Source organism: Muscardinus avellanarius (genome assembly GCF_963383645.1).
Source record: "Muscardinus avellanarius genome assembly, chromosome: 3".
NCBI classification, from domain to species: domain Eukaryota; kingdom Metazoa; phylum Chordata; class Mammalia; order Rodentia; family Gliridae; genus Muscardinus; species Muscardinus avellanarius.
In genome coordinates, this window is record NC_137788.1 from 97,008,532 (window position 1) to 97,036,324 (window position 27,793).

The window sequence follows — 27,793 nt, forward strand, 5'->3', positions numbered from 1 at the left end:
AAGAAAAAATTTTGCAGAGACGGACCAAGATGGTAGCAGTGGCGGTGGCCAGTATTTGGGAGAGGGAGACAGATCCAATCCAATCCACCTTGAATTTTTGAAGAAACCTCCCCAAAAGTAGACTGTTCCCGCTGCACATGCTCAGGAATTCTGGACAATATACTATGTAAGAAAAATGTCTGGGGCAAATCGGAGGGAGTCCCACCCATATGGCTGGGCTGGCTTTCTGCGCCAGGCATCCAGGGAGACCTCAGTGCTCATGGCAGTTGCGCTCTTCTACGCTGTGCTGGGGGCCAGGGTGTGCTTAGAGCAGTGGATCCTGCTCTCCATGGTGAGGCTCTGGGCCTCTGCTTTTGGTGGGGAGATAAAATCCATTGCTGCTAAGGAATCAGGCTCCCAGTTTCTGCAAATGACACTTGCTGTTTTTCTCCTACTTGAAAAAAAAATATGGAAGGAAAAATGGGAACCTCTGTAGACATCCTGTCCACAGTGACGGGAACCAGAGCCTGCCACACAGCGAGGCCAGGTCTGGAGCCAGCGAGGCCAGGCCCAGAGCCTGCCATGAGGTGAGGCCAGTTCTGGAGCCAGCAAGCTGGGCCCAGAGACTGTCACACCTGAGGCCTGAGACCGGGGCCTGCTCCACAGCAAAGGGCCAGCAGGTCCCTGCAACCATGTAGCCAGAAATCACTAGAAGCTGTCACTGCCTCACCTCATCTTTCAGAAGATTCCCAGATCCAAGTGACTTCTATTAAAAATCATTAGTTGTGAGTGGATCATCTTGTCAAAGTTACTAACCTTCTGGCTTTCAGGATTTCAGTAAGTGGGAATAAGTGTGGAAATTAAAAGAAGGACTTCAAAGGAAAAAAGAAACTGTAATTGATCGGATGTGGAGAAATAGAAGCTCTAATACATTGTTGGTGGGATTGCAAGTTGGTGCAACCACTTTGGAAAACAGTATGGAAGATCCTCAGAGAAAGGAAAACAAACTTACCATATCATCCAGCAATACCACTTCTGGGTATCTACCAGAATGAATGAAAACCAAAATACCAAACTGATGCATGAGCAACCATGTTCATAGCTGTACAGTTCACCATTGCCAAACTGTGAAATCAGCCAAGATGTCCTTCAATGGATGAGTGGGTTTCAAAACTATAGGATGTGTACACAATGGAATTTTGCCCAGCCATAAGGGAGAACAAAATTATTCAATATACAGTGAAATGTCACAAAATAAAATAAAATAAAATGCTTTTCCTAATGTGTGAAATCTAGGGAGAAATGGGTAACAGGAGGAACTCTAAATGAAGAAGGGATCCTGTAGAGGAGCAATTAAGATGACCTATCTGATGGGATGGAAGGGGGGAAGAGGGAAACTCTGTAAAGCACATGATATACTTAAACATATCAAAGTCAATCAGGAAGCCAAGCATGGGTAGAAGAGAAGGGGTTAGGGATTGGGTAAGGATTGATTGGGTGATGTGTGAATGTATATCTCCACAAGTTTTTTATCCCATTAAGCTGTATGACAACAATGCACCAATAAAAATTTATTTAAAAAAACAATGAAGCCAATGGGACAGAATGGTAACTCTTTCAGAATGGAATCTCTGTAGGACTTCTGGGAGTGCGGTGTGATGTTCCAGCTTGACTTGTCAAGGCCTACAGTGCTGCATTACTATATCACCAGGATTTTCTCCTTGCTATGGAACTTATCTGCCTCAGAGAGAGAGTATTCTCTACTAGCAAGATCTACACACTGATGGGCAATTTTAACAGAGACCATAATAGCATTATGTTTTCCTAATGGCGTTCTGACTTCACTGATTATCTGATGAAGAATTTTCAGTTTCACAAAAGATGATCATGGTGGTACCAGTCAACAACAGTAGACCCAGAACAGCACTAGAATAGATCTACCAGTCCTACATTAGCAAACCACTAGGTCTAATTAACAGATGTTTAATAGTACTTATAAAACTTGTGGGTGTGTTTTCAGTAGGAGGGCCCAGAAATGTCTGAACTTCCTCCTAGAAAGTGAACACTGGGATTTAGCTGGGAACACTGAGATTTAGGTATTAAAGGAAATGTAATCACTTTTATACTCACCAGCCTCTAAGGCCTGAGACATTCGGATTGCACTGTTTCACTTAAGAATCATCAGCAGAATGCTTTAAATAGCTTTTCATTTCCATGTATAATTTTCAATCAATAAAAATTTTTATTTTATACAACTTAAAAAATAATATAATCACCGAGCATGGTGATGCACACTTGTAATCTCAGCACTTAGGAGGCTGAGACAGGAGGACTGCACAGGTTCAAAGCCAGCCTCAGCTACTTAATGAGGCTCTCAGCAACTTAGTGAGACCCTGTTTCCAAATAAAGTATAAAATAGGTCTGGGAGTATAGCCTGGAGGTAGAAAATCCACTGGGTTTCACCCTCAGTACCACAAAAATAATAACAATAATAATAATATACATTTGTGTGTGTGTGTGTGTGTGTGTGTGTGTGTGTGTGTGTGTGTGTGTGTTACTGGGGATTGAAGCTGGGACATTCTACCTCCGAGCTACATCCCCAGCCCTATTTTTTATTCATTTGTTTGTTTGTTTTATTTGAAACAGGGTCTAAGTTGCAGAGAGCCTCACTAAGTAGCTGAGGCTGGCTGTGAACCTGCAATCCTTCTGTCTCAGCCTCCCAAATACTGGGATTACAAGTATGCACTACCATGCCCAGCTTACTTTTTATTTTGAAACAGGGTCTTGCTAGGTTGCTAAGACTTCTTGCTACATTTCCCAGGATGTGTTTGAACTTGCAATCCTCATGTCTCAGCCTGCTAAGTACTGGGATTACAGATAAGGGCCAGTATGCCCAGCCATACATATTTCTAAAATAAGGTATTATTACATTCTAATTACCCATGGAGGTTTCACAACATTGGAATGCAGAAGAGGTATTCTACTTTTATATTTAGTCTCTTTAGGATCTGTACAAAATACAACAAAGTAGATCTCTCCTCTGCAAATCAGCATGGATATTAATTGCACTATTATTTAAAAGATTAAAAGACTGGAAACATCCTAAGTGTCTAGCAATATGGGAACAATCAAACAACTCATACTTACAAATTGAATATTTCACAGCCATGAAAAATTGTAATGAGAATTAAGTGAAGTGAAAATTATTACAACATTAAAAGAAAACAGTAGGACACAAAACTATATACACAAGGTGACTGCAATTTCATTTAAAGGGAGGGAAGCAGAAAGATAAATCAAAGAAAGAAGCAAACTGTAAAACATACCAAAGTGCATACATTGATCTCTAAATAGCAGGCTTTTAAAGTTTTCCCTTTCTTTCAGGACCTTACCTGTGTTATCTTTTATGCAAACAATATATTTTCATAACCAAAAAAGTAGTCATTTTTTAAATTACCATGTTATTTTTAGCTCATACATTACCAAAAAAAGTGAAAGCCCTACTCCCTAAGCAATAAAGCTTTAAATTTAAAAGATGCAATCTTCCACAAAAACCATTTTATTAAAAAGATAGGAATCATAAATCAATATAGTGTTTGTATTTTTTTTTTTTTTTTTTTTTTTTTTTTTGGTGGTACTGGGTACGGAACCCTTCTACCTCCGGGCTACACTCCCAGACCTATTTTTGCATTTTTTAAATTTATTTTTTTTTATTTTATTTTTTTTTGTATAAAACATTTACTTTATTGATCTTTTTGGGGAATATGATACACCACCATGATATTATAACTGAGCCATTAATCTTGTCGCTTCGTCAACATTAACTGGTTCATTTTCATGCTGCTGCTGAGGAATCAGCTCATTTTGAAGAGGTTCAAGAGAAAGCGTTTTCGAAAAGTTTGCAAGTTCCTTCTGTATGTTCACAAAAGCTATATTCACTCTGTTAACTTTCTCATCATTCACAATGTTTATCTTCTTAAGATTAGTAGTAACCGGTTTTGCTTTGTTTTTAGCTTTAAAATTTTTTTGGCTGGCTATGTGAAATACATTCCTAGACTTCTGCCCCCTGAATTTGTTCTTGGCCATTGTCTCCGACACTCGTGTCCGGGCGCTTAAGCTCCAGGTGACGCCATCTGCACGCACCTTAGTCTTTATTTTAAAACAGGGCCTTGCCGGGCGTGGTGGCGCACGCTTGTAATCCCCGTGCTTGGGAGGCAGAGACAGGAGGATCGCGCAGGTTCGAAGCCAGCTGCGCGCGCTGGCTTAGGAGACCCTGTTTCCAAAATGAAAATGTAAAAATAGGTCTGGGAGTGTAGCCCAGAGGTAGAAGGGCTTCCAGGAACCCCAGTACCAGCAAAAAAAAAAAAAAAAAAAAAAAAAAAAAAACAGGGCCTCACTAAGTAGCTGAGGCTGGCCGCAAACTTGCGGTCCTCCTGTCTCAGCCTCCCAAGTACTGGGATTACAAGCGTGCGCCACCAGGCCCGGCTTTTTTATTTTTTTTTTAAACGACCATTTCAAAACACACAAACCGTTGGTACTTGACCAGCCACGCAAAGGAGGGGGCATGCCTTCCACAGCAGGTGCAGCCTGTCAAGCTCTGCTCTGGGCAGTAGGAACACGGGGAAGTGTTTCAAGACAGGAGATGGAAGGTGTCACTGGGATGTCCCATGAGGACCACCATAGGAAGAAGGGCTCTAGGGCCCCTGAAAGGCCAGGGTCCTATCTGCTGTCACCCCTCGCTGTGCCTCTGGGCCTATGTATTAGCTTGGGCTACAAAATACCACAGCCCAGTGGCTTAAACAGGAAACACTTATTCTCATGCTGTAGAGGTCAGGAGCGTGAGCTCAAAGTGCGGCCAGGCAGGCGTCGTGAGCAGGAGCTTCCCTGGTATGGAGGCGGCGGCTGTGCCCGGCCAGCGTGTGGGCATAGGGCGAGTGGGAGTGGGCCAGCAGCCCAGCGACTCTTCCCATAAACACACTAATCCTGCGGGATCGGATGACGTCACAGATAGTCACAACAGAGGAAGTGCCGCTGCCAGGGTGGGCGGAGGCCCGGGAATCTGCTCAACAGGGCCCAGGATGCCAGCCACAGGATGATCTGGCACCAGATGTCCACCGTGCTCAGGCGGCGAGCCCCCGGCCTGCTGAGTGGCCGGTGAGAAACAGGAGCCCCAACACAAAGCGAAATCTGAGAAAGCACAGTGCTGCAGAACTCCTCTCAAGAAGGAAGGAAGCTGGGTGCAGTGGTGCACACCTGTAATCTCAGCCCCGGGGAGGCCGAGGCAGAAGGAGCGCAGGTTTGCGGTCAGTCTCAGCAACTCAGAAAGACCAGTTCAGAATAAAAAATGAAATGGGGTTGGGGTATAGCTCAGAGGTAGAATGCCTCCGGGTTCGACCCCCAGTACTAGAAAGAAAGAAGGGAGCCCGAGTGCTATTCAGTCCTCAAAAGGACTGTATAAAGTCCTAAAGCACTGCAATAAGGATGGACCTTGAAATCACTGTGCTAAGTAAAAGAAACTACATACAAAGACTGCACTGTATGGAAGGAATGCCCAGAACAGGCAAATTCTGAGACAGAAAGTGTATTCTTTAGCTTGAAAAGTTGGGAGAATGATCCAGGACAGCCTCGGCATGCAGTGAGACTCTTATCAACCTAGCAAGGCACTGTTTCCAAATGAGAAATAAAATCGGAGCCAGGCCAGCCAGGCGTGGTGGCGCACGCTTGTCATCCCAGCATTTGGGAGGCCAAGACAGGAGGATGGCGGTTTACACACAGCCTCAGATACTTAGTGAGGAATAAAAAATTAGGTCGGGGTGGGGGGTGTCGCTCAGAGGTAGAATGCCTGTGGGTTCCATCCCCAGTACCAGCGCTGCGCCCCGAGGAGTCCGCCATTTTCCCGCCTTCCACTCAAAGGCCGGCGCTCTAAGCGCATTTTTTAAATTTAGAAACAGGGTCTCTTTAGCCATCGCAGGGGGCTTCGAACCTGCCTGATCCTCCTGTCTCCACCTCCCAAGAGCAGGGATTAAAAGCATGTGCCACCATGCCCATCTGTATTATTCTTAAGAATGTAAAAATTACTGCAAGATAACAAATAGAAATATTTGGATATTTGGTAGTAGGATAAATTAAAGGATGAGGTGCCTTTGCGCATCCCGGTCACGTGACGGGGGAAGCGGGAAGCGCCCTCCTTCCGTCCCAGCCCCTCCACCCCGGCTGCCATGTTTTCTGGCCAGGTTACACTTGGTCCTCCCTGATAAGGAAATGGCCGGGGAGCTCCAGGGAACCCAAGCGCCATTGCCTCGGCGGAGCCTGGGCTAACAAGGTAGGTCAGCCGGAAAACCCAGGCAGGCCTGCGCGGGGAGGGAGGTCATGGCCATGGCGTCTGGCAGTAACTGGCTGTCCGGGATGAATGTCGTGCTGGTGATGGCCTGCGGGAGCCTGGTATTTGTACTGCTATTTATTTTTGCGAAGAGGCAAATCATGTGCTTTGCAATGGAATCTAGAAGGGGACTGCATGTGCCTGTGGGACACAATGCCCCCAAGGACTTGAAAGAAGAGATTGACATTCGACTGTCCAGAGTTCAGGACATCAAGTATGAGCCCCAGCTCCTTGCAAATGATGATGTAAGACTGCTGCAGCTGGAAACCCAAGGAAACCAAAGTTGCTACAACTATCTGTACAGGATGAAAGCTCTGGATGCTATCCGTGCCTCTGAGATCCCATTCCATTCTGAAGGCTGGCACACTCGTTCCTTAAGGGCAAAAATTTCCTAGATCTACTTGCTAGATCTGCAAAACACTAGTACTCCTTTCAAGGGTGTACGGAAGGCCCTCATCAACACTCTGCTGGATGGCTATGAGACAGCCCACTATGGGACAGGAGTCTTTGTCCAGAGTGAGTACTTGCGTTATCAGGAAGCCCTGAGTGAGCTGGCCACTGTGGTCAAAGCACGAATGGGGAGTTCCCAACAACAGCACCAGTCGGCAGCCAAAGACCTCACTCAGTCTCCTGAGGTGTCCCCAACCACCATCCAGGTGTCCTACCTCCCGTCCAGCCAGAAGAGCAAACGCGCCAAGCTCTTCCTGGAACTGAAGAGCTTTAAGGACAATTACAACACACTGGAGAGCACCCTGTGATGGAGCACCCGCGGGCAGGTGGGTGAGACAGCGCCTGCACCAGCCTGGGCCTCACCAGCGTCCCTGCACCGGGCTGGAGCTCTTGTCTGCAGGGTCGTCTCCACCCCTCCTTTTGGGCACTTGCAGAACATAAGCTAAGATTTGTTTTCCCTCAGTAGCACTTTTTTGTGGATTTGAATTCAGATGTTATTCTTGTTCTTGTTAAAGCTTCTTTTTTAAAAAAATCACTTGTTTCAGCCAGGGTGGTGGCACATACTTGTAATCCCAGTACTCGAGAGGCTGAGACAGGAGGATCACAGGTTCGTGGCCAGCCTCAGCTACTTAGTGAGACCCTGTTTCAAAATAAAGAATAAATATAGGGCTGGGGGTCTAGCTCAGAGGTGCCCCTGGGTTCCATCCCCAGTACTAAAAAAAAAAAATCACTTGTTCTGGAAATGGGTCACCTACCGTATTTGATCACAAAACTGACAAGTGCAGTGTCTTGGGTGTCTACCCCCACTGTACTCAAGTTGAATGGGAACTCTGGGTTTATGGTGTCTCAGAGTTGATTGGTGGAAAAGGCAGACAGGACTGAGGTTTGGGGGAGTTGGTGCTGTGTGTAGCAAGTTTCTCTGGTGCTCCACGTCCACCAGGATGTGTTGGAACAGTAACACAACTCTCCTGATGTGAAAGGATCTGCCTTTCACACCTATTCAAAACTGGCATGGGTAAGTTGAACAAATCTGTGTCAAGATACAAGACAATGTGAAGGGATGGTTTTCCCAGTATGTCAATGCACTGCTCTGACTTTATAAGTACTTACTTAATAAAATGAGCTATTAAGAAATAAAAATAAATAAATTAATTAAAGGCTAGTAAAATTACCCTATAGTTTCACATTAAGCTGTGAATAAAACATACACACACCATCCTTATTCTTGTCCAGACTATTAAATGCCAGCTTCATTTTTTTCTCATGGTCTTGAAGGTATTGCATAAATTCTTCAAAGTCCAGTCCTGAATCTGCATTGGTATCTCCAGCCTGAAGAATCTCCTACAAAAGAGAAGAAATTCATTGCATAAGTATATTGTAAAGCCACTATACTGTGTTAACATTTGCACATTGCACTCATACAAATTAAAATTGCCATAAGTATCCATTATCTAGTTTTCAGTCACAGCTGCAAACTACACTAAGTGATTTTTAATTTGTACATTAAGCATTTTTTTTTCTTTTTTGCAGTACTGGGGATGGAGCCCAGGGGCATTCTACCTCCGAGCTATACCCAAGCCCTATTTTGTTGTTGTTGTTGGTGGTGGTGGTGGTGGTGGTGGTGGTACTGGGGTTCCTGGAAACCCTTCTACCTCTGGGCTACACTCCCAGACCTATTTTATACTTTTTATTTGGAAATAGGGTCTCTTAAGCCAGCACGGCTGGCTTCAAACCTGCATGATCCTCCTGTCTTTGCCTCCCAAGCATGGGATTACAAGCATGTGCCACCACGCCCAGCTATTTTTTTATTCTTTATTTTGAAACAGTGTCTCACTGAGTTGCAAAGGGCCTCACTAAGTAGCTGAGGCTGTCCACAAACCATGATCCTCCTGTCTCAGCCTCCCAAATGCTGGGATTACAAGCATGCACCACCACACCCAGTTTAAGCAATTTTTAAAATGTATCCAGTAATAGCATCAACGACCACTGTGCCATCCCAAATAATTATGAGTCTTATTACTAAATAAGTATTTACCTAAGGTAAATAATGAATGCCAAGTGCCTCACTGGAAAAGATACATAGCTTTTTCCAAAAGAAACAAAATCTGTTAATTAAATGTGATAAACATCTGAAATTCTAATATGTCCCCCTGCTTAACAATTTGGGACCTAGTCTTGTAAAGTGAGAACCTATGTTCAAATCACAATGGTGCTTTTTTTTTTTTTCCAGACAGAGAATATTTATCCACATGCTCAGGAAGCTGGCCCCAGCATAGGGCCTTAGCCTTTTATGTCAATGGGTAGGTGCAGGTATGGGAAGCAAGTATACAGGTAAGGGTATGGGAAGCAGGTGTATAAGTAAGGGCAGTCCTTAACCAAGGCAGTGGATCCAGGGACTGGGAAATGAGATTTGCTCCTGAGCCAGCAGCTGCAGACAGTAGCAAAAACAGGCAAAAAGAAGCTAGGCACTCAACCCAATCCCAGAGATGCCAAGGAGAGTGTAAGATGCTATGGGCCCTGTTGCCAGACTGGGAGTTGGCCAAGCAGGGGGTGCACACACGTGGGGGAGGTGGAATCCCCAGTACACTGCGGACAGAGACTGCAACCCACGTGCCCACCAAGTGCCAGTCAACCAGGAGGGGTTGGCCGCTTTGCCTGAGGGGCACATGCCTTGCCCTCCTAAGACTATGGTGAGGTGGTACAGGAGGAGAAGCAGGTACTGTCCTCTAAGGACTTGCTCAAGGGCATGTTTTGAGCCTTTCATATGAGTACGTTCCTACCCACCCCCGCTCTTCCGAGGCTGATGTGGAAGGTGTCCTGCAGCCGTGGTCTCTGTGTATCTGGGGCACGGTAAGGGTGGTAGATGAGGTGCAAGTTGGCATCAGAGGCTCATCGTCACCAGACAGGCCGGCAGCCATTGGGTGGGAGCTGTCCAAGTGCAGGGAGGACGGCAGGTCCTGGCATAAGCTCAGGTATTGGCATAGGTGCTTGTAGTCCTGTACTGACTCATACAGGCCCCACACCTGGCACAGCGGGAACATGTCCAGCTGCCAGAACCCCACCATCTCCTGCACAACACCACTTGGTGCAGTGTCCAGGTTGACCCAGCAACTTGGGCCCGGATCTGGGTTGGTCGCTCGGCTCCTGATGGATTCAACTGACTGTGGGCACATTCCAGCCCCGGAATGAGTCCCGCTCACGTTGAAGAAACTGTTGAGACCGCACAGCAGTAGCAAGAACCCAACCAGGGTTGGACGGTTTATACTTGATAAATATTTATTGAAATAAATGACAAATACTATGGAACTGAATTGGACCAGGTGCTTGAGATAAAAAGACAAGAAAGCCAGGCACAAGCCCCGTGGTGCACACCTGTAATCCCGGGATTTGGGAGGCTGAGACAGGAGGCTCACAGGTTAATAGCTAGCCTCAGCAATTTTGTGAGACTCTGAGGAATTTAGCAAGACCCTATCTCAAATAAAAAATAAGAACAAGGGTGTAACCCAGAGGTACAGCACCCCTGAGTTCCGTCCCCAGTACAACAACAACAAAAAGACAAGAAGATACAGTTTCTATCCTGAAACAAGTTACAGACTAACAGACAACTCACTTACCAAAAAGAAAGTGTTAGGTGACACAATGGAAATGTAGTCAAGGTATAAGATTCAGGGATTCTGGAGACCCTTTGCAAAGGAAGATTACTTGAGCTATGACTTGCAGAGAAAACCAAGCATTCGCTGTACAGTAAAATGACAGAGGATGAGCCAAAATATGTGACAGTACTTGCATATAGGCAAAACAAACCTTCATTTTAAAAAAATGTCACTATCATAATAATAGTAGTGGCTAGTATTTATTGAGTACTTCTAAGCACTTTAAAACTCATTTAATTTTCATAACAACCCTAAGTAGTTCCAATTTGCAAAGGACAATGCATAGAAGAAAAATAGATAAGAACTACAGAATTCCTGGAGATGAAGAATACAATGGTGGAACTAAAAAGTTTAATAGAGCTGGGCGTGGTGGCACACGCTTATAATCCCCGCGCTTGGGAGGCAGAGACAGGAGGATCGCGCAGGTTCGAAGCCAGCTGCGCGCGCTGGCTTAGGAAACCCTGTTTCCAAATAAAAATGTAAAAATAGGTCTGGGAGTGTAGCCCGGAGGTAGAAGGGCTTCCAGGAACCCCAGTACAAAAATAAATAAATAAATAAATAAATAAATAAATAAATAAATATAAAAAGTTTAATAGAAAACTTCAACAGCAGAATCTGTCAAGCAGAAGAATCAGTGAACTACAAGAAAGAACAAGGGAGAGATCAAGAGAAGACTTCTATGCCACAAAAAAGCATTTTAAATTAATTCTCTAGGTTAGTGTTTCCCAGTAAGTAGGAAATATATGTGTTTCCCAGTAAGTAGGAAATACATTAAAATAGCAGTAAATATAATTAAATCACACTATTAGAAAAATCATTCCTCTTTTAATTCTTCTGATTACATCATACAGGATATCTTAGTTTTGTTTTAATATGCCTCAAAACTTGCCAACGTTTTACATAAAAATCAGAGGGGAAGCTTCCATTTCATTATACAATATAGTATTTAGTCACAATTTAGAAATACTAATTTATTTTACATTTACTTTCTTTGTGGCACTGGGTATTGAACCCAGGGGCATTCTACCTCTGAGCTACACCCCCTGCCCTATTTTTTATTCTTTTTTTGAAACAGGGCCTCACTAAGCTGCAGAGGGCCTCACTAAGTAGCTGAAGCTGGCCAAAATTTTATGTTTACCTTTATTTTTTATTTTTTATATTTTTTGAGGTCCTGGAGATGGAACCCAGGGGCATTTGACCTCTGAGCTACACACCCTGCCTATTTTTATTCATTATTTTGAAACAGGGTCTCACTAAGTTGTGGAGGGCCTAAGTAGTTGAAGCTGTCTGCGAACCGTGGTCCTCTGGTCTCAGCCTCCCGAATGCTGGGATTACAAGCATGTGCCACCACGCCTGGCTTTATGTTTATGTTTACTTTTAATCTAATAATTTTCCATGATATAATTTTCCATGATATAAAACTTTGTTTTAAAATAAATTTCCTATGATTCCAGAAAAATGATGGAATAAAAAAATCTCATGCTTCCCTGCCCCAACCTCAAAAAGTTCAATTAGTAACTACCCAAAGATCAGAACATCCTTTTGAAATCTCTAATACTTGGAGACAGGCCTGAGATACCTGCATGACTGGCAGAACCTAATGAAAACCTGAATTAGAAGAGTAAAAAAAAAAAACCAAAACAAACAAACAAACAAAAAACAGTCTCACTCTAACTATACTACCCCTCTTCTTCCCCCAGGACAGTTCAATGCCAAATAGAATTCTCCGAACCCAGAGTTTCTGTAGGGAGAAAAGAGAACTGGAAGCAGGCTTCCAGCTTCCCTACCATCCTAAGATGCTTCCAAAGAAGACCACTCAAGTCTCATCTCACAAGAAACACTGGGGATAGCAGCATGACTAGACAGCCTGTGGTCAGGAAGAAACAAAAAATGGGGGCAGGTATCACAGTGACCAGTGTGTGAATCTTGGTAGTAACTCTGTGTTCCTACCAGTTACAGTGCCCAATTAGACACCAGCCAACTTCATCCCATCTGCAAAGCTGAGCTGGTTGCCTTCAGAAACAACATAGGAAGTCCAATCTAGTTTGAATCCCTAACTGGTTGGGTCTCCACACTCAGTATCAGAGCCCACTCCAACAACCCCACCCAGGAGGAGAGATGCTCACCTCCACTCATTTCAGAAAAGCATAAAGGCTAGACCTCCTGAATCTAGGAAGTCAAGCAGTGGTTCTACCCAGTCAAAAAGCCTGCCCTAAAACCTGCCCAGTCAGGGTGACTCCCATCCCCACACATTTTGGAGAAGCACAGGCACAAGACTTACCTGACCTAAGAGGCAAAATAGACACCAAATAAACCAAAAGATCACCCCATGGTTCCATCCCAACAGGGAGACAAAACTCAATGGTACAGTCAAAGGAGCATAGACTCTGGTGTCACACCTGTCCCAAGTGGTGGCTCCTTCTAAATTTAGAACCCAGCCTGTAGCTCTGGCCAGGAAATCCCAAACAGTAGAATTTCCCAGCCAGGGAGTATATGCTATGACCAGACATCATTGCAGTACTCAGCCAGTAGCACCACTCAATATCAGAGCAAAGGCAGCAGCCTAATCCATTAGAGCACCCGCAACAAGCTCTGCCTGCTTACAATAATCACCAACTGAGCCTTTCAGAATCATAGGCTAAACTAAATAGTGGAGGTCTATCTCCAACAAAGAGCACCTATAAGGCCAGAAAGAGGGAGTTGTCTCCTCAAATCCACAGATAGCAATGCCAGGACTTAAGGATTACAAAGAATCAGAAACCATGATACCTCCAAAGAAGCTAACAAGGCTCCAATAATGGTCTGTAAATGGAGATCTGTTAAATGACTATTAATCAGATTTGCATTACTACAACAAAATACCTGAGATATCTAACTTGGAAAGGTTTATTTAGCTCACAGTTTTGGAAGTTCAAAGTCCAAGACTGGACAGCCGCATCGTTTAGCCATCTAGTGATTGATGATGGAAAATGTCAGCATATCAGGGCAGAAATGTATATGGGAGCAATTGGTCACATCTCAACCCAGAGCATAGAAAAGATAGGAAAGGTGATTCATAATCCTTAAGGTCATTCCCACAATGATGTGAGGACTTCCCACAAGGTCTACCTCTTAAAGGCCCATGCATCTCCCAATACCATCACCTTAGAAACCAAACCTTTAATATATTGATGCTTAAAGGAAAGTAAACCCACATCAAATCATAGCAATGACTATAGATATGATATTTGAAAAACAATATATAAAGCAAACAGTTTGACAAAGAAATAGAAATAATAAAAAGAACCAGATAGTATTCCTAGAGACAAATATGATAGAAATAAAAAATTCAATAAAAACTTCAAGAGCCAACTTAGTCAAATAAAAGAATCAGTGAACTAAAGAAAGAATATTAAAAATTATCTAGTCAGAGGAGCAAAACGGCAAAAATAAAAATAAGAAAAGCCTACAGGAACTATGGGGCCACTAAGAGACCAAACCTTCACATAATAGGGGCTGCAGGAGAAGGAATCAAAGAACTGAAAGCATATTTAAATAATGACTGAAAACTTTCCAAATCTGGGGATATATTCCAACATCTAGACATAGGAATTTCTGAGGTCTCCTGTCAAATTCAACCCAAAGAGACATAATCATCAAAAATAATAAGCAAAGAAAAAATTCTGAGAGCAAGAGATAAGAAACATAATGTATACAATGGAATTCAGAAACAGATATGAGAAGATTTCTAAACAGAAACCCGGCAGGCCAGAGAAAGTGGAACAAGATATCCAAAGTGCTGAAGGGAAAAAAAACCTGTCAACCAAAAATAATTTACCTAGCAAAATGCTTTGTCTCTAAAAATAAGGGAGAAATAGAAACTTCCTAAACAAAAGTTAAGAAAAAAAAGTTTATCACCATTATACCTGCTTTAAAGGAATTGCTAAAGGAGGTTCATTTTTGCTGAAATCAAAGGCTGCTAATTAACAACATGAAACATAAGAAAAGAACAGAACTCAGAACAATATAAATAAAATCATACAACACTCTAGGACTATAGTGATGTTGTATGAAACAATTTTATGTTATTAATAACAACTATAGCTAAAATAGTCAAAAGATAAACATTATAAAATGATATAAATTCTGAAATCAAAACCATAAATGCAGAGAGTAGAGTAAAACTGCAGATTTGTTATATGGAATCAGTGTTAAAGTGTTATCAGCTTGGCTTACCTAAACTGTTATAAGATGTATGTTTTATTCAGTTTTTCTATTTCCTTGACCAAAATACCTGACAAGCACAATTTAGAGAAGAAAAGGTTCATTTGGCTCACTTTTTCAGAAGTTCAGTCCATGGTTGACCACCAAGGCATGTGGCTGAGAAAAGCAGCTCTAAGTCATGGCAGCCAGAATCAGGGAGAGCGGGAGGAGTGGACTAGGGACATATAGAGTCTCCAAGACTATGCTCCCAGTGACCCACATCATCCGTTCATACCTCACCTCTGAACCTTCCTGCATTAGGAACCATGCTTTCAACACATGAGCTTTGGGGAGTAGGGGGGTATTCTAAACACAAATCATAATATTCTACCTTTGGCCCCCAAAGCTCTTGCCCATCTCACAATGCAAAATGAATTCAGTCCGTCTCCAAGAATCCCCATATTCTTAACAGTTTCAGCATTGCTCAAAAGCCAAAGTTCAAAGTCTCTGAGTCTCAAAGCAAACTTAACAGTGAGCCCTTATAAAATTTAGAAAGCAAATTTCATGCTTTCAACATACAATGGCATAAACATTCTCTTTCCAACAGGAGGAAATAGGGGTAGAAAAAGAAATAGGAATAGAATCAAAGAAGGAATGGAATCAAAATAAGACCAAAATTCAGCAGGACAAACATTGAATACAGTGGCTTTGTGCCCAGCAGCAGACATTCCATGTTCCTAGCATCTATTAACTCCTGGAGTCTCCATGCAACTTCAGCTTCACTCTCACAGCTTCTCAAACTGCTCTCTCAGAGCTTGCAAGCAGGGATTCCCACCCTGCTCAGTGCCTGGCCTCCCTAGCCTTCCTTTAAAATCCTACTAGAACCCTCCATGACCCCTTAACTCTAGCATCCTATATTGCTGCAGAACCAGCACCACATGGACAACACCACAGTATGCCACCAGCTCTAGCAGAGGCCAAGCCCTCTTGGACTGTGATTGCAACAGTCTCAGTGCCTAGGCAACTGAGCACGGTGAAACAAATCCTGGGGAAACAACTTAATAGGTGCTCCCATGGGAGCAGAGAACCCCAAGGCCTCTTCTCAAAGTGACGTTTCAATCAAGCCCCCCAAATTATGCCATCCTTATGCCCAGGATGGGTGCAGTCTTGCTGATTCCTGAGATGTCCTCAAGGCATCTTTCCTATTTCTGTGCAAATTATTTAGGTTCTCTTTAGTGTCTAATATTTTCAGCAACTGTATCTCCCTAGGCCCTGATTTTAAAGGGCTTTTCTGGCTAAACTGCAAGTTTTTAAAATATTTCTCCTCTGCTTTCTGCTCCTGATCTCGCAGTAAACCTGGTTGAAAGCTGTCAGCAATTCCCATGCCACTTCCTGCTATGCTGCTTTAACATTTCATCTACCAGATTTTTATTACAAAACTTAAGACTTATATTCAAAGTAATTATTGATAGGTAGACTGTCCAATACCATTTTGTTAATTGTTGTCCATTGCCTTTAAATTTGGCCTCACATACAGCATCAGGACATGGGCAAAATATATACAAGTTCTTGGCCTGTATTGTCCAGTTCTCTATGGAGTTTTCCTTGCCATATGAAACCTCATGAATACAGTCTTTACTGTTCACATTTCTGTCAGCATTCTGGTGCTCCAAGTTCCCACCAGTATCACCTATTAAGTTCTGCTTACAATACTCTAAAGCTCTTCTAGACCCAATCTTCAAACCTTTTTAAACTCTTTCCCCATACCAGATTCAAAGTTTCCTGAAACACACAGATGTAGACACAGCAGTGACTCCACTTCTCTGGTATCAGTTTCTATTTTACTCAGTCTTTCCATTGCTGTAACCAAAATACATGATTTGGAGGAAGAAATGTTTATTGGCTCACAGTTTCAGAGGTTCAATCCATGGTCAGCCACCTCCAAGGCAGAAGACCAGTGGCAGTGCATGTGGTAGAAAAAAGCCACTCTCAGTCTCGACCTGAAGTAGAGAATACTGGAGGAGGACATGAGGGGTATATATACTCCCCAAGACCATGCCCCCCAATGAGCCACCAGCACCAGCCATGCCCCACCTCTGAACCTCCCTGTGTTGGGGACCATACTTTCAACACATGAGATTTTAGGGGACATTCTAAATCCAAATCAAAGTAATATTCTATGTCAGCCTCATATTAACCACAAAGAAAAAATATTTAGTAGAAGCACAAAACAAAAATAGAAAGGATTCAAAGCTTGACACTAAAGAATGCCATCAAACTGCAAAGGAAAAAGAAGAGAGGAAGAAAGAAACAAAGTATTCACAAATCAACCAGAAAACAATTAACAAAATGGTATTGGTAAGTCTACCTATCAATAATCACCTTGAATGTCAGTAGATTAAATTCTGTAATAAAATGACAATGAGTAATTGAATAAATTTAAAGAAAAAAAAGACCCAACTATTTGCTACTTACATAAGACATTTCTTTTTTTGTGTGTGTGCATACACACACACACACACACACACACACACACACACACACACACTTGTAGTATTGAAGGTTGAACCCATAGAAGCTATACTCCCAGCCCTTTTTTGTTTGTTTTGAAACAAGGTCTTGCTAGGTTGCTGAGAGTCTCACTGCTTAGCTGAGGATGATCTAGAATCTGCAATCCTCCTGTCTCAGCCTCCAAAGCACTGGGTTTTACAGGCATGCACCACAAGACCTGGCTGACACCTCATTTTTAAGTACTCACAAACTAAAAGTGAAGACATTGAAAAATATATTCCATGCAAATGGAAACCAAAAAAGAGCAAGAATGTCTATATGTATGCCAGTACAAATAGACTTTAGTCCAAAACTAGAAAAAAAAAAAAGACAAGGATAATGGTCAGAAATAGAATGTCCCCTGAAAAGCCCATGTATTAATGTTCAGAGTTGATATAATTAAGTCATGAGGGCTGTGATCTCATAAGTGGATAAATCCATTGTGATGGATAGTAACCTAGTCAGGTGGGGTGTGGCTGGAGGTCCCTGTGGGTGTGGCCCTAAGGACTGTCCGTGTATTTTCAGTCCCCGTGTGCTTGCTCCTTCATGCTTCAGGCCTCCATGATGTGAGAGCAGCTCTGTTCATCCCTCTGACTCCTGCTGTCATGCCCCAAGCCTCTTCAATGACCCTCACCTCACATAGACTGAAGCTTTGAAATATCCAGACCGGAATATACAAAGCCTCCTTCCTCTAAGTTGTGTGCAGTCAGGCTTTCAGGCAATATATAATGATAAAAGAGCAATCCATCAGTCGAGAGTGATGGTGCACAGCTGTACTCAGGAGGCTGAGATAGGAGGATCACAGGTCTGAGGACAGCCTTGACAAGTAGTGAGAATCTCATCAACCTAGTGAGATCCTGTTTCAAAATGAAAATAAAAGGGTTGAGGGTGTAGCTCAAATGTAGCAAGAGTAATATCAAGAAGTTATAACAATTGTAAATGCATACATGCATACACAACATTGGAATATATATATTCTCCTCCCAAGGTATCTAAATGGAGAGGTAGATAATACAACAATTATTATAGTTATTTCAATTACCTCACTTTCTATTTTAATATTTATTTAATTTTTTTTATTTATAATAGTTCTTTCTCTTTTATTGGCGGTACTGGGGAGAGAACCCAGAGGCATTCTACCTCCGAGCTACACCCCCAGCCCTATTTTTTTTCTTTCTTTCTTTATTTATCATTTATATATATAGAAACAGGGTCTCTTAAGCCAGCGAGGCTGGCTTCGAACCTGCGCGATCCTCCTGTCTCCACCTCCCAAGTGTGGGGATTACAAGTGTGTACCACCGCCAGGCATGTCTCACTGGCTGGGATCATAGCCTGCCAAGGAGTTAGGCTGGTGCCAGGGCCAGTGGCTGACATTGGAGCCTGCCGTGAGGCAAGGCCACTACTGAGGCCTCCAGGGCGAGGATCGGAGCCTGCCGAGGGGTAAGGCCGGTGCCAGGGCCAGCGAGGCTGGCATTGGAGCCTGCCGTGAGACAAGGCCAGTGCTGGGGCCTACAAGGCCGGCATCAGAGCCTGCTGTGAGGCAAGGCCAGTGCTAGAGCCTCCGAGGCCGGGATCGGAGCCTGCCGAGGGTTAAGGCCAGTGCCGGGGCCAGCGAGGCCAGGATCGGAGCCTGCCATGAGGCGGGCAGTGCTGGGGCCTCCGAGGCCTGGATTGGAGCCTGCTGAGGGTTAAGGCCGGTGCCGGGACCAGCGAGGCCGGGATCAGAGCCTGCCATGAGGCAAGGCTGCTACTGAGGCCTCCAAGGCCGGGATTGGAGCCTGCCGAGGGGTTAGGCCAGTTCTGGGGCCAGCGAGGCCAGGATCGGAGCCTGCCATGAGGCAAGGCCGGTTCTGGGGCCTCCGAGGCTGGAATCATAACCTACCGAGGGGTTAGGCCCGTGCTGGGGTCGGCAAGGCCGGGATCAGAGCCTGCTGTGAGGCAGGCCGCTACTGAGGCCTCCAAGGCCGGGATCGGAGCCTGCCGTGAGGCAAGGCCGGTGCTGGGGCCTCTGAGGCTGGGATAGGAGCCTGCTGAGGGGTTAGGTCGGTGCCAGGGTCAGCAAGGCTGAGACTGGAGCCTGCCTTGAGTCAAGGCCGGTGCTGGGGCCTCCAAGGCCGCATTGGAGCCAACCAAGGGGTTAGGCCGGTGCGGGTGCCAGTGAGACCAGAATCCAGGCCTCCCATGAGGCAAGGCCGGTGCTGGGGCCAGCGAGGCTGGGATCAGAGTCCTCCGGTGGCCAGGCCACTACTGGGGCCGTCAAGAGTGGGATCGCAACTTGCAGTGCGGCATGCACAGAGAAATATCACAGAAAATAAAATCCAGATGCTTCCCCTAATTAGCAAAAACTAAGAGGAAAGGAGTAACAGGAGGAGATCGAATTATAGAAAGGGCCCTATAGCGAAGCAATTAAGGTGACCAATCAGAGGGGATGGGATGGGGGAGGATGTAATCTCTTTAAAACTCATGAGGTACGTAAACAAATGTATCAAAGATAATCATCAATCAAGCATGGGATCGAGGGAGGGGGAGGGAATGGGATGGGGGTTGGATGAGGGCTAATTGGATGATGTGTGCTTGTATATCCTCTCAAGTCTTGTATTCCAATGTGATGTATGATTACAATGTACCAATAAAAATATAAAAAAGAAAAAAGAAACAGGGTCTCACTAAGTTGCGGAGGGCCTAAGTAGCTAAGGCTGTCCACGAACCATGATCCTCCAGTCTCAGCCTCCCGATACTTATAATCGTTATTTCAATACCTCACTTTCTACAATGGAAAGATTACCCAGTCAGACAACTAATATAGAAATGTTTGGCTTAAACAACACTTTCAACAAAATGGACCTAACAGGTATATACAGAACATCCCATCCAACAAAGGCTAACACGGCCCCTGATGTTCTGAGCAGGTTCAGTAAATGTTCACCGAGTCGCCAGAAACCCACTCAGCATCTCCCAAAAAGTGTAGAAGGCTTTTGTCCCGGTGGAAAGTGACTATTTTGAGAAGGCTGAGAGTATGTCTCACTGGACTGCAATGTCGTTCTGCGTCATGAAGCCCCAGCGATCCCGGCCCTTACTCCTCCAGGCTCTGAGGACGGCGAGCCGGGCTGACTCTCCGGCCTGCTGGTACCTCTTTCTCTTGGCTGCTCACCTCCTCCGAGTTCAGGCCGAAGGAGGAGCTCCAGTTTCTCAGCCCCTCCCTGAGCTCCAGGATGTCCACCACACCGTCCCCATTTTGGTCCAGGTCTTCGAAGAGGATCCGGTAGCGGAAGTCGTCATCCTCGCTCTGGCAGGCCGCCGCGGGCAGTACGAAGCCGCGCAGCCAGGTCAGCATGGCGCACCCTGCCGCAGCCTCCGACCTGTCGGCAGGACCACCGACCCGCGCCCAGGGCCGGCCTGAGCAACGGAGCAACCGCCGAGCTGCAGCGGGCCCGCCGCCCCGCGCCCGCTAGACCCCTCCGCGGAACCTTAGGAGCGCAGCCCGGTGGGACCCCCGCCGGAGGAGCCACGCGGGACTCCCCCGCACCGGAAGTTGGAGTGGAGGCTCCAGCGGCGGTGGCAACCATGGTATCCAGGACGGTCGGACGCCGGGAGCACAGGGAGTTTTGGGGAAGGGGTTCTTATTCCCCAGATGGCATCCAAAGAGCTCTTAAAGGGCAGGGAGTCTAGAATCTTCTGGTATAAACTGTGGGAGGTGGGGACGCCGGGAAGGGTGAGTAGCTCAGATCTGACACCCGCGGACTGTGCGCTGGGCCACCCCTCATCCCAGGGAAGGCCTGCATGTAGGGGTCTAGATCTTGTCCCCTGCGCGTGTGTCCTCCCACTTCCTTCTTGAGATTGCAGTTCCATTTCAACCACTACCACCACCTCCTGCCTTAGTGAAAAAACTTACCTTTCACAAAATCCAAATTTTGAAATCCTTATTTAATCTTAGTCCCCGTTTTGGTTGGTTGGTTGGTTTGTTCGCGGGTCTAAAGATAGAACTCAGAGGCATTCTACCTCCGCTACACCCCCAGCCTTATTTTTTTTTTTTTTTTTTGAAACAGGGTCTCACTATGTTGAGGGCCTCACTAAGTAGCTGAGGCTGTCCACGAACTGCGATCCTTCTGTCTCAGCCTCCCTAATGCCGGGATTACAAGCGTGCACCACCACGCCCAGCTTAGTCCCTGTTTAAACACTGCTGTCCACACGTTCCATCCTGAAACCCTTTTAGTTTGTTTTATAGGATGCCACACACTTCTGCCACCCTCTTGCTCCCTTAAACTACATTTCAGGTTCCTTTGTGGGCCTAAGATCTAAACTTGAAGTCCATGAGAACTGCAATAGAACGGCTTGGAGGTTTATATAGAAAGCTAGTTGTGTAATGTGTTGCTCTGCAGCTTTATGAAGTCAATCTCTGGTCACATCTTTAAAAACTATCAGCACACTATATTAACAGGCCCAGACCAGTGTTTTTCTTTATGTGTTTGTTTTGTTTTGAGGATTTAACTCAGAGCCTCTTACATGGAGACAAGCACTCTACCACTGGGCTACTTTATCTCCAGCCCTTTTCAAAATTTACTTTAAAGCCAGGCATGGTGGCCCACGCTTGTAATCTCAGCATTCTGGAGGCTGAGACAGGAAGATAGCAATTCTCAGATAGCCTGAGCTACTTAGTGAGGTCCTTTACAACTCAGTGAGACCCTGTTTCGAAATAAAGAATTAAAAAAAATAGGGTTGGGGGTGTAGTTTGGAGATAGAGTTACATCCCCAGTGCCACAAAAAAAAAAATTACTTTGAGATAACATGTGACTAAATTGCCCAGGCTTGCCTCAAATTTCTGCCTCAGCCCCCTATGTACCTGTGATTACATGTAGGAGTAAAATGCATAACAACAGTAATAAAAAGGATAGAAAGGGGAACCTGGAGATATATGACTAAAACTTCTTAGCATTATATATACATTTGTAAAATGTATATAAATCCTGAGACAATCATTTAAAAAATGGAGCTGGAGCTAATAAGCCAATAGAAGAACTAAAATGGAATACTAAGAATTACTGAATTAAGTCAAGTGCAGGCTTCCAGAAAGATGGTAAACCAGGGAAGCAGTACATACCAGTCCTGTAGACACCCGATCTCCATTGGCTTAAAAACAGCATTCTAGCTGGGCGTGGTGGTGCACGCTTGTAATCCCTGTGCATGGGAGGCAGAAACAGGAGGATCGCGCTGGTTCAGAGCCAGCCTTGCTGGCTTAAGAGACCCTGTTTCTAAATAAAAATATAAAATAGGTCTGGGAGTGTAGCCCAGAGGTAGAAGGACTTCCAGGAACCCCAGTACCACAAAAAAAAAAAACAGCTTTCTACAAAAACCAGAAAATGCCATAACTAGAAAAATAACACAATAGATTATCAACAGGAAAGATAGATATAGTGGCAGGAAAAAAAGGTTAGAAGACCAATCAGCGAGCAGATAAGAAACCCACCTGCCTTGTGGCCACAGGCACCATAACAGCACCATCTTGCCTCACTGCACCCAACTCCATAGACAAACAGGAAAACAACCAAGGACCTGAAGTAAGCAGCTACAGATCATTGGAATTATAGCCATCAATTCCTCCTGCGCAAACACTGGCAACAACTTCCAGCAGTGGCAGCCGAGCTCACCACGCCCTCCAAAGATCCAGAGTGGCACTCAACAACACCAGGAAGGAAACCTGCCTGCCTTGTGGTCACAAGCACCACAGTGGTACCATCTTGCCTTACTGTACCCAACTCCAGAGATGAATAGGAAAACAACCAAGGACATGAAGTAAGCAGCTGCAGATCACTGGAACTGTAAGTCATCAGTTCCTCCTGTGCAAACACTGGCTACAACTTGCAGCAGTGGCAGCCGAGCTCACCAGGCCCTCCAGAAATCCAGACCAGCGCTCAACAACACTGTAAGTGAAGCCACTGTTGCTGCAGGAGAACGCCTAGCATGGCACCCCCAGGGACTTGCGAAGCCGTAATAAACTCCCTGAAACTTTGGGGTTCAACCTGAAAAAGGTGGGGGGTAGAGTCTGCTGTTGGACATAGCAGCGGCTCAGACTCAGGCTCTACATCAGTGGAAAGTGTGGGGGGAGACCTATGCTTAACACTAGATCCAACTAGTAGGATCTCCAGGATCACCAGAGACCACCCAGTCATGGTAAATGGAAAGAAGTCAGACCAGCCCAGGCCTAGCTGTGGAGAACAGAGACTCTTACATTGAGTAAGAGGCATCCACCACCTACAGAGGCAAGGAGAGACTGAGACTCCACATTTGTGAAAAGTATGAAGGGTGACCTGTGCTTAACACTATATCCAGCCCCATTGATACCAGCTATCTGCACAGACTGAGAAAGAGGCTTGCAACAGGAAAGGTGCCAGTGGCCCTTGGAACTGCACAAAGAAAGTGCAAAGGCCCAGTCTACTGAATAGTCATATATTTGTAGAGTTGCATTAATTTGTTGTTGTTGGTGGGGTGTGTGTGTGTGTGTGTGTGTGTGTGTGTTTGTCTGTGGCCCAGTCTACTGAATAGTCATATATTTGTAGAGTTGCATTAATTTGTTGTTGTTGGTGGGGTGTGTGTGTGTGTGTGTGTGTGTGTGTGTGTTTGTCTGTTTGTTTACTATCTTTCCAACCCCTCTTCCAAGCTTCCCTTGTACATAACTACTCTCCTCTATATCCCTTTTCTTTTTTTTTTTTCCCTTTTTTTTCTCTCTTCTATTCCTTGTCTTGTATTAAATCTACTTCATATAACTATACCAGAGATTCTGTGTTGGTTATTAGAATACTGCTACACAGTCACTATCTCTAATCTGTACTATATACTACCTTAACAAACTTATATTCTCATTATACTGGATTCTATCTGAGGCTATACCCTACCTATTCTTCCATTTACAACTTTACTTCCCTTCTCACTCAACCTTCACTGTTGAATGTAATACAACTTGTCCTTGGATATACCAGCTGACACCTAGAGACTGAGAGAAATCTATCAAAAGCAATAAATACAAACTTCTAAAATCATGAGAAGAAAGAATAACAAGGAAGAAATGAACTCCCACAACACCACAATGACAGAACCTGACAACACAGAATTGCAGAGATCTCCAGAAGGTCAAATCAGGAGTGTAACTCCTGATTTTGGAAGTCAAGACTTCCAAAAAGAATTTAGAGAGAGTCTGAAAGAAATTTAGAGAGAGTCTGAAAGATATTTCATTGAAGTGAAGATATCAAATCAAAATATAAACAATAGATTAGACCACATGGAGAATAGAATCTCACTCTTAGAAGATGATCACTCCAAAAACAAATGCAGCATATATAACTTAGAAAAGCCAATTCAACAGCATGAATTGGACATTGAAGAAATATGAGCCCATTTTAAAAGAGCTAACCTAAGAAGAATTGGCATAGAAGAGGGCATAGAAGGTGAAACCAAAAGGATCAACAATCTTTTCAAAGTAATACCAGAAAATTTTCCAAACATAGAGCAAGAGGTCAATACACAGGTACAGGAAACTTATAGAACCCCCTTAAGACAAGACCAAATAAAAGGTTTGCCATGCCACATAATAGTCCAACTGACCAATGTAGAAGCCAAGGAGAGAATCTTTTTAATTCTTTTTTAAAAATTTTTATTGGTGCATTGTAGTCATACATCTTAATGGAATACAAGATGGTGGAGACATACATGTACACTTCACCCAACTAGCCTTTACCCAGTTTCCACCCATTCCCTCCTCCCTATTTCTCTTGTTTGGCTTAATGATTGACTTTGATATGTTTGTTAATGTACATCATGAACATTAGAGAATTTTCCTCTTCTCCCATCCCATCCCATCAGGTAGCCTTATTTGCTCATCTGTAGTATCTCCTTCTTTATCTAGAGTTCCTCCTATGACCCATTTTCTCCCTAGCTTTCTCATATTAGGAAGAGCATCTGATTTCTTTTTTTTTTTTTTTTTTTTGTGACTGACTAATCTCAAGAAGAGAATCTTAAAGGCAACAAAAACAAAAGAACAAGTGATATTCAGAGGCAAACCAATTAGAATCATTCCAGACTTCCCAAACCAAGTCATGAAAGCCAGAAGGGTCTGAGTAGCATGTTCCAAACTCTGAAAGAAAACAAACTCTGAGAGAAAATAACTTTCAGCCAAAAATTTCCTACCCAGCAAAACTATCTCTCAAGTTAGACGGGAATTTAAAATCTTCCACAACAAACAGAAGCTGAAGGAATTCATGTCTTCCAAACCAGCACTAGGGAAGGAATTTATGTCTTCCAAACCAGCACTAGGGAAAATATGAGCCCATTTTAAAAGAGCTAACCTAAGAATAATTGGCATAGAAATAATCAAAGAGATTAAGTGCGGAGAAGAAATAAGTAATACAGAACTAGATAAACAAGGATTTCTATTCTGCAAACAACTAAGCAAAGAACAAACACTACCTCAAACAGAAGTTAAATCTCAATATATTAGGAATTAAAATCATATCTCAATAATACTGAACATAAAAAGCCTCAACTCCCCAATAAAAAGACATAAATTGGCATAATGGACTAAAAACCAGAATCCATCTATCTGCTGCCTGCAAAAAACACACTTTACAAGTAAAACTAGTAATAAACTTAAGGTAAAGGTCTAGAGCAAGGTAATCTATGCCAACAGAACATGAAGACAAGCAGGAGCAGCAACTATGATATCAGACAAGTTAGACTTCAAGCCCCCCAAGCTCATTAGAAGAGACAAAGCAGGTCATTTTTTACTGGTTAAAAGAACAATCCAGCAAGAGGAAATAATGATAATCAACATTTATACCCAAAACTTAGGTGCAGCTACTTTCATAAAACAAACTCTTTGTGACATTAAGTCACACATAAACCTCAATACAATAATACTGGGAGATGTCAACATCCCACTCACACCACTAGACTGATCTTCTAGACAAAAGGTCAGTGAAGATGCCTTAGACCTAAAGAACACCATCAACCAAATGGACCTGTTAGACACATAAAGAACATTCCACCCATTACAGCAGAGTTCTTATTTTTCTCAGCTGATCATTTTTCTCAGCTTCTCCAAAATAGATCACATCTTGGGCCACAAAGTAAGAACTAGCAAATTCAAAACATGTGACATACTTCCCTGTGTCTTTTCAGACCATAATGGAATGAAACTAAAAATCAGCTATAAGGAGACCCAGAAAAATCACATAAACATGTGGAGACTGAACACAACACTACTGAATGAAGAATGGGTCATAGAAAAAGTAAGGGGTGAAATCAAGAAATTTCTAGAAACAAACAAAAATAGAGATACAACATATCAAAACCTCTGGGACACTTTTTGTTTTGGATTTTTTTGTTGTTGTTTTTTTTTTGGCACTATGGATAGAAGTTAGGGGCATTCTACCTCTGAGCTACACCCCCAACCCTATTTTTTTATTCTTTATTTTGAAACAGGGCCCATAGCCAACATCATATTAAATGGGGGAAAACTGTGAGAATTTCCCCTAAAAACAGGAACAAAACAAAGATGTCCGTTTTCACCACTTCTTTTCAATATAGTACTTGAGACTCTAGCCAGAGAAATAAGGCAAGAAAAGGAAATCAAAGGAGTACAAATAGGAAAAGAAGAACTCAAACTTTCACTATTTGCAGATCATATGATACTATACTTAGAAGACCCAACAAACTCAACCAAAGGCTTATAGAACTGATCAACAAATTCAGTCAAGTGTCTGGATACAAAAATCAATCTTTAAAAATAGGAAGATTTTCTGTATATCAACCATAAATTCACTGAAAAACAAATCCAGAAAACATTTTCACTTAGGATATTCCACAAAAAAATAAAATACTTAAGAATAAACTTAACCAAGGAGATAAAATTCCTCCACAATAAAAATTATAAAACATTGAAAAAAAAATAAAGAAGAACTTAGAAAATGGAAAAATCTTCTGTGTTCATGGACAGGCAGAATAAATATCATCAAAATAGCCATACTTCCAAAAGTGATGTACAGATTCAATGTAATACCCAGTAAATTACCATGGTTATTCCTCATGGACATAGAAAAATCAGTTCTTCAGCCATGCATGGTGGCACATGCTTGTAATCCCAGCATTCAGGAGGCTGACCGAAGGATCGCAGTTCACAGACAGCCTCAGCTACTTAGTGAGGGCCTCTGCAACTTAGTGAGACCCTGTTTCAAAAATAAAGAATAAAAAATAGGGCAAGGGGTGTAGCTCAGAGGTCAAATGCCCCTGGGTTCCATCCCCAGACCCGAAAAAAAAAAAAATCAGTCCCTAAATTCATTTGGAAAAACAAAAAACAAAAATCCAGAATAGCCAAAGTAGTTCTCAGCAACAAAAACCATGCAGGAGAAATCACAATACCTAACTTTAAAGTATACTACAAAGTCATAATAATAAAAATAGCATGGTACTGGCACAAAAACATATATATATATAGATCAATGGAGTAGAAGACTCAGAAACAAATCCACACACAGCCAATTGATTTTTGACAAAGGGGTCAAAAACATACACTAGAAAAAAGATAGCCTTGAACAAATGGTGTTGTCAAAAC

At 43.4% G+C, this 27,793-nt stretch overlaps 3 protein-coding genes across 4 annotated transcripts in view; 1 reads left to right on the top strand and 2 right to left on the bottom strand.

The window, feature by feature from the left end:
• LOC308261175 (mitochondrial adenyl nucleotide antiporter SLC25A24-like) overlaps positions 1-20,527 on the bottom strand; it is a gene marked incomplete at both ends in the record, with an annotated part of 54,655 nt that extends 34,128 nt beyond the window's left edge. Inside the window, 2 exons of the mRNA XM_080692914.1 lie at positions 8,023-8,149; positions 20,345-20,527. Coding sequence (XP_080549040.1) covers positions 8,023-8,149; positions 20,345-20,527 — 310 coding nt within the window. The remainder of the gene's footprint in view (positions 1-8,022; positions 8,150-20,344) is intronic.
• On the bottom strand, positions 3,763-4,065 carry LOC308261177 (ribosomal biogenesis factor; the record flags this gene model as incomplete). Of its 2 annotated transcripts, XM_080692917.1 has the most annotated exons (2): positions 3,763-3,825; positions 3,943-4,065. In XM_080692917.1, the coding sequence occupies 2 exons, from the start codon at positions 4,063-4,065 to the stop codon at positions 3,763-3,765; spliced, it is 186 nt and encodes a 61-aa protein (XP_080549043.1). The 2 variants fall into 2 exon arrangements, with proteins under 2 accessions (XP_080549043.1, XP_080549042.1); XM_080692916.1 differs by having other exon boundaries at positions 3,763-4,065.
• LOC308261176 (protein C1orf43-like) lies at positions 6,355-7,116 on the top strand (the record flags this gene model as incomplete). The annotated part of the gene is given in 4 exon segments (XM_080692915.1): positions 6,355-6,420; positions 6,523-6,732; positions 6,738-6,755; positions 6,757-7,116. Coding segments are annotated over 4 exon segments (654 nt in total).
• Positions 20,528-27,793: the final 7,266 nt, after the last annotated feature.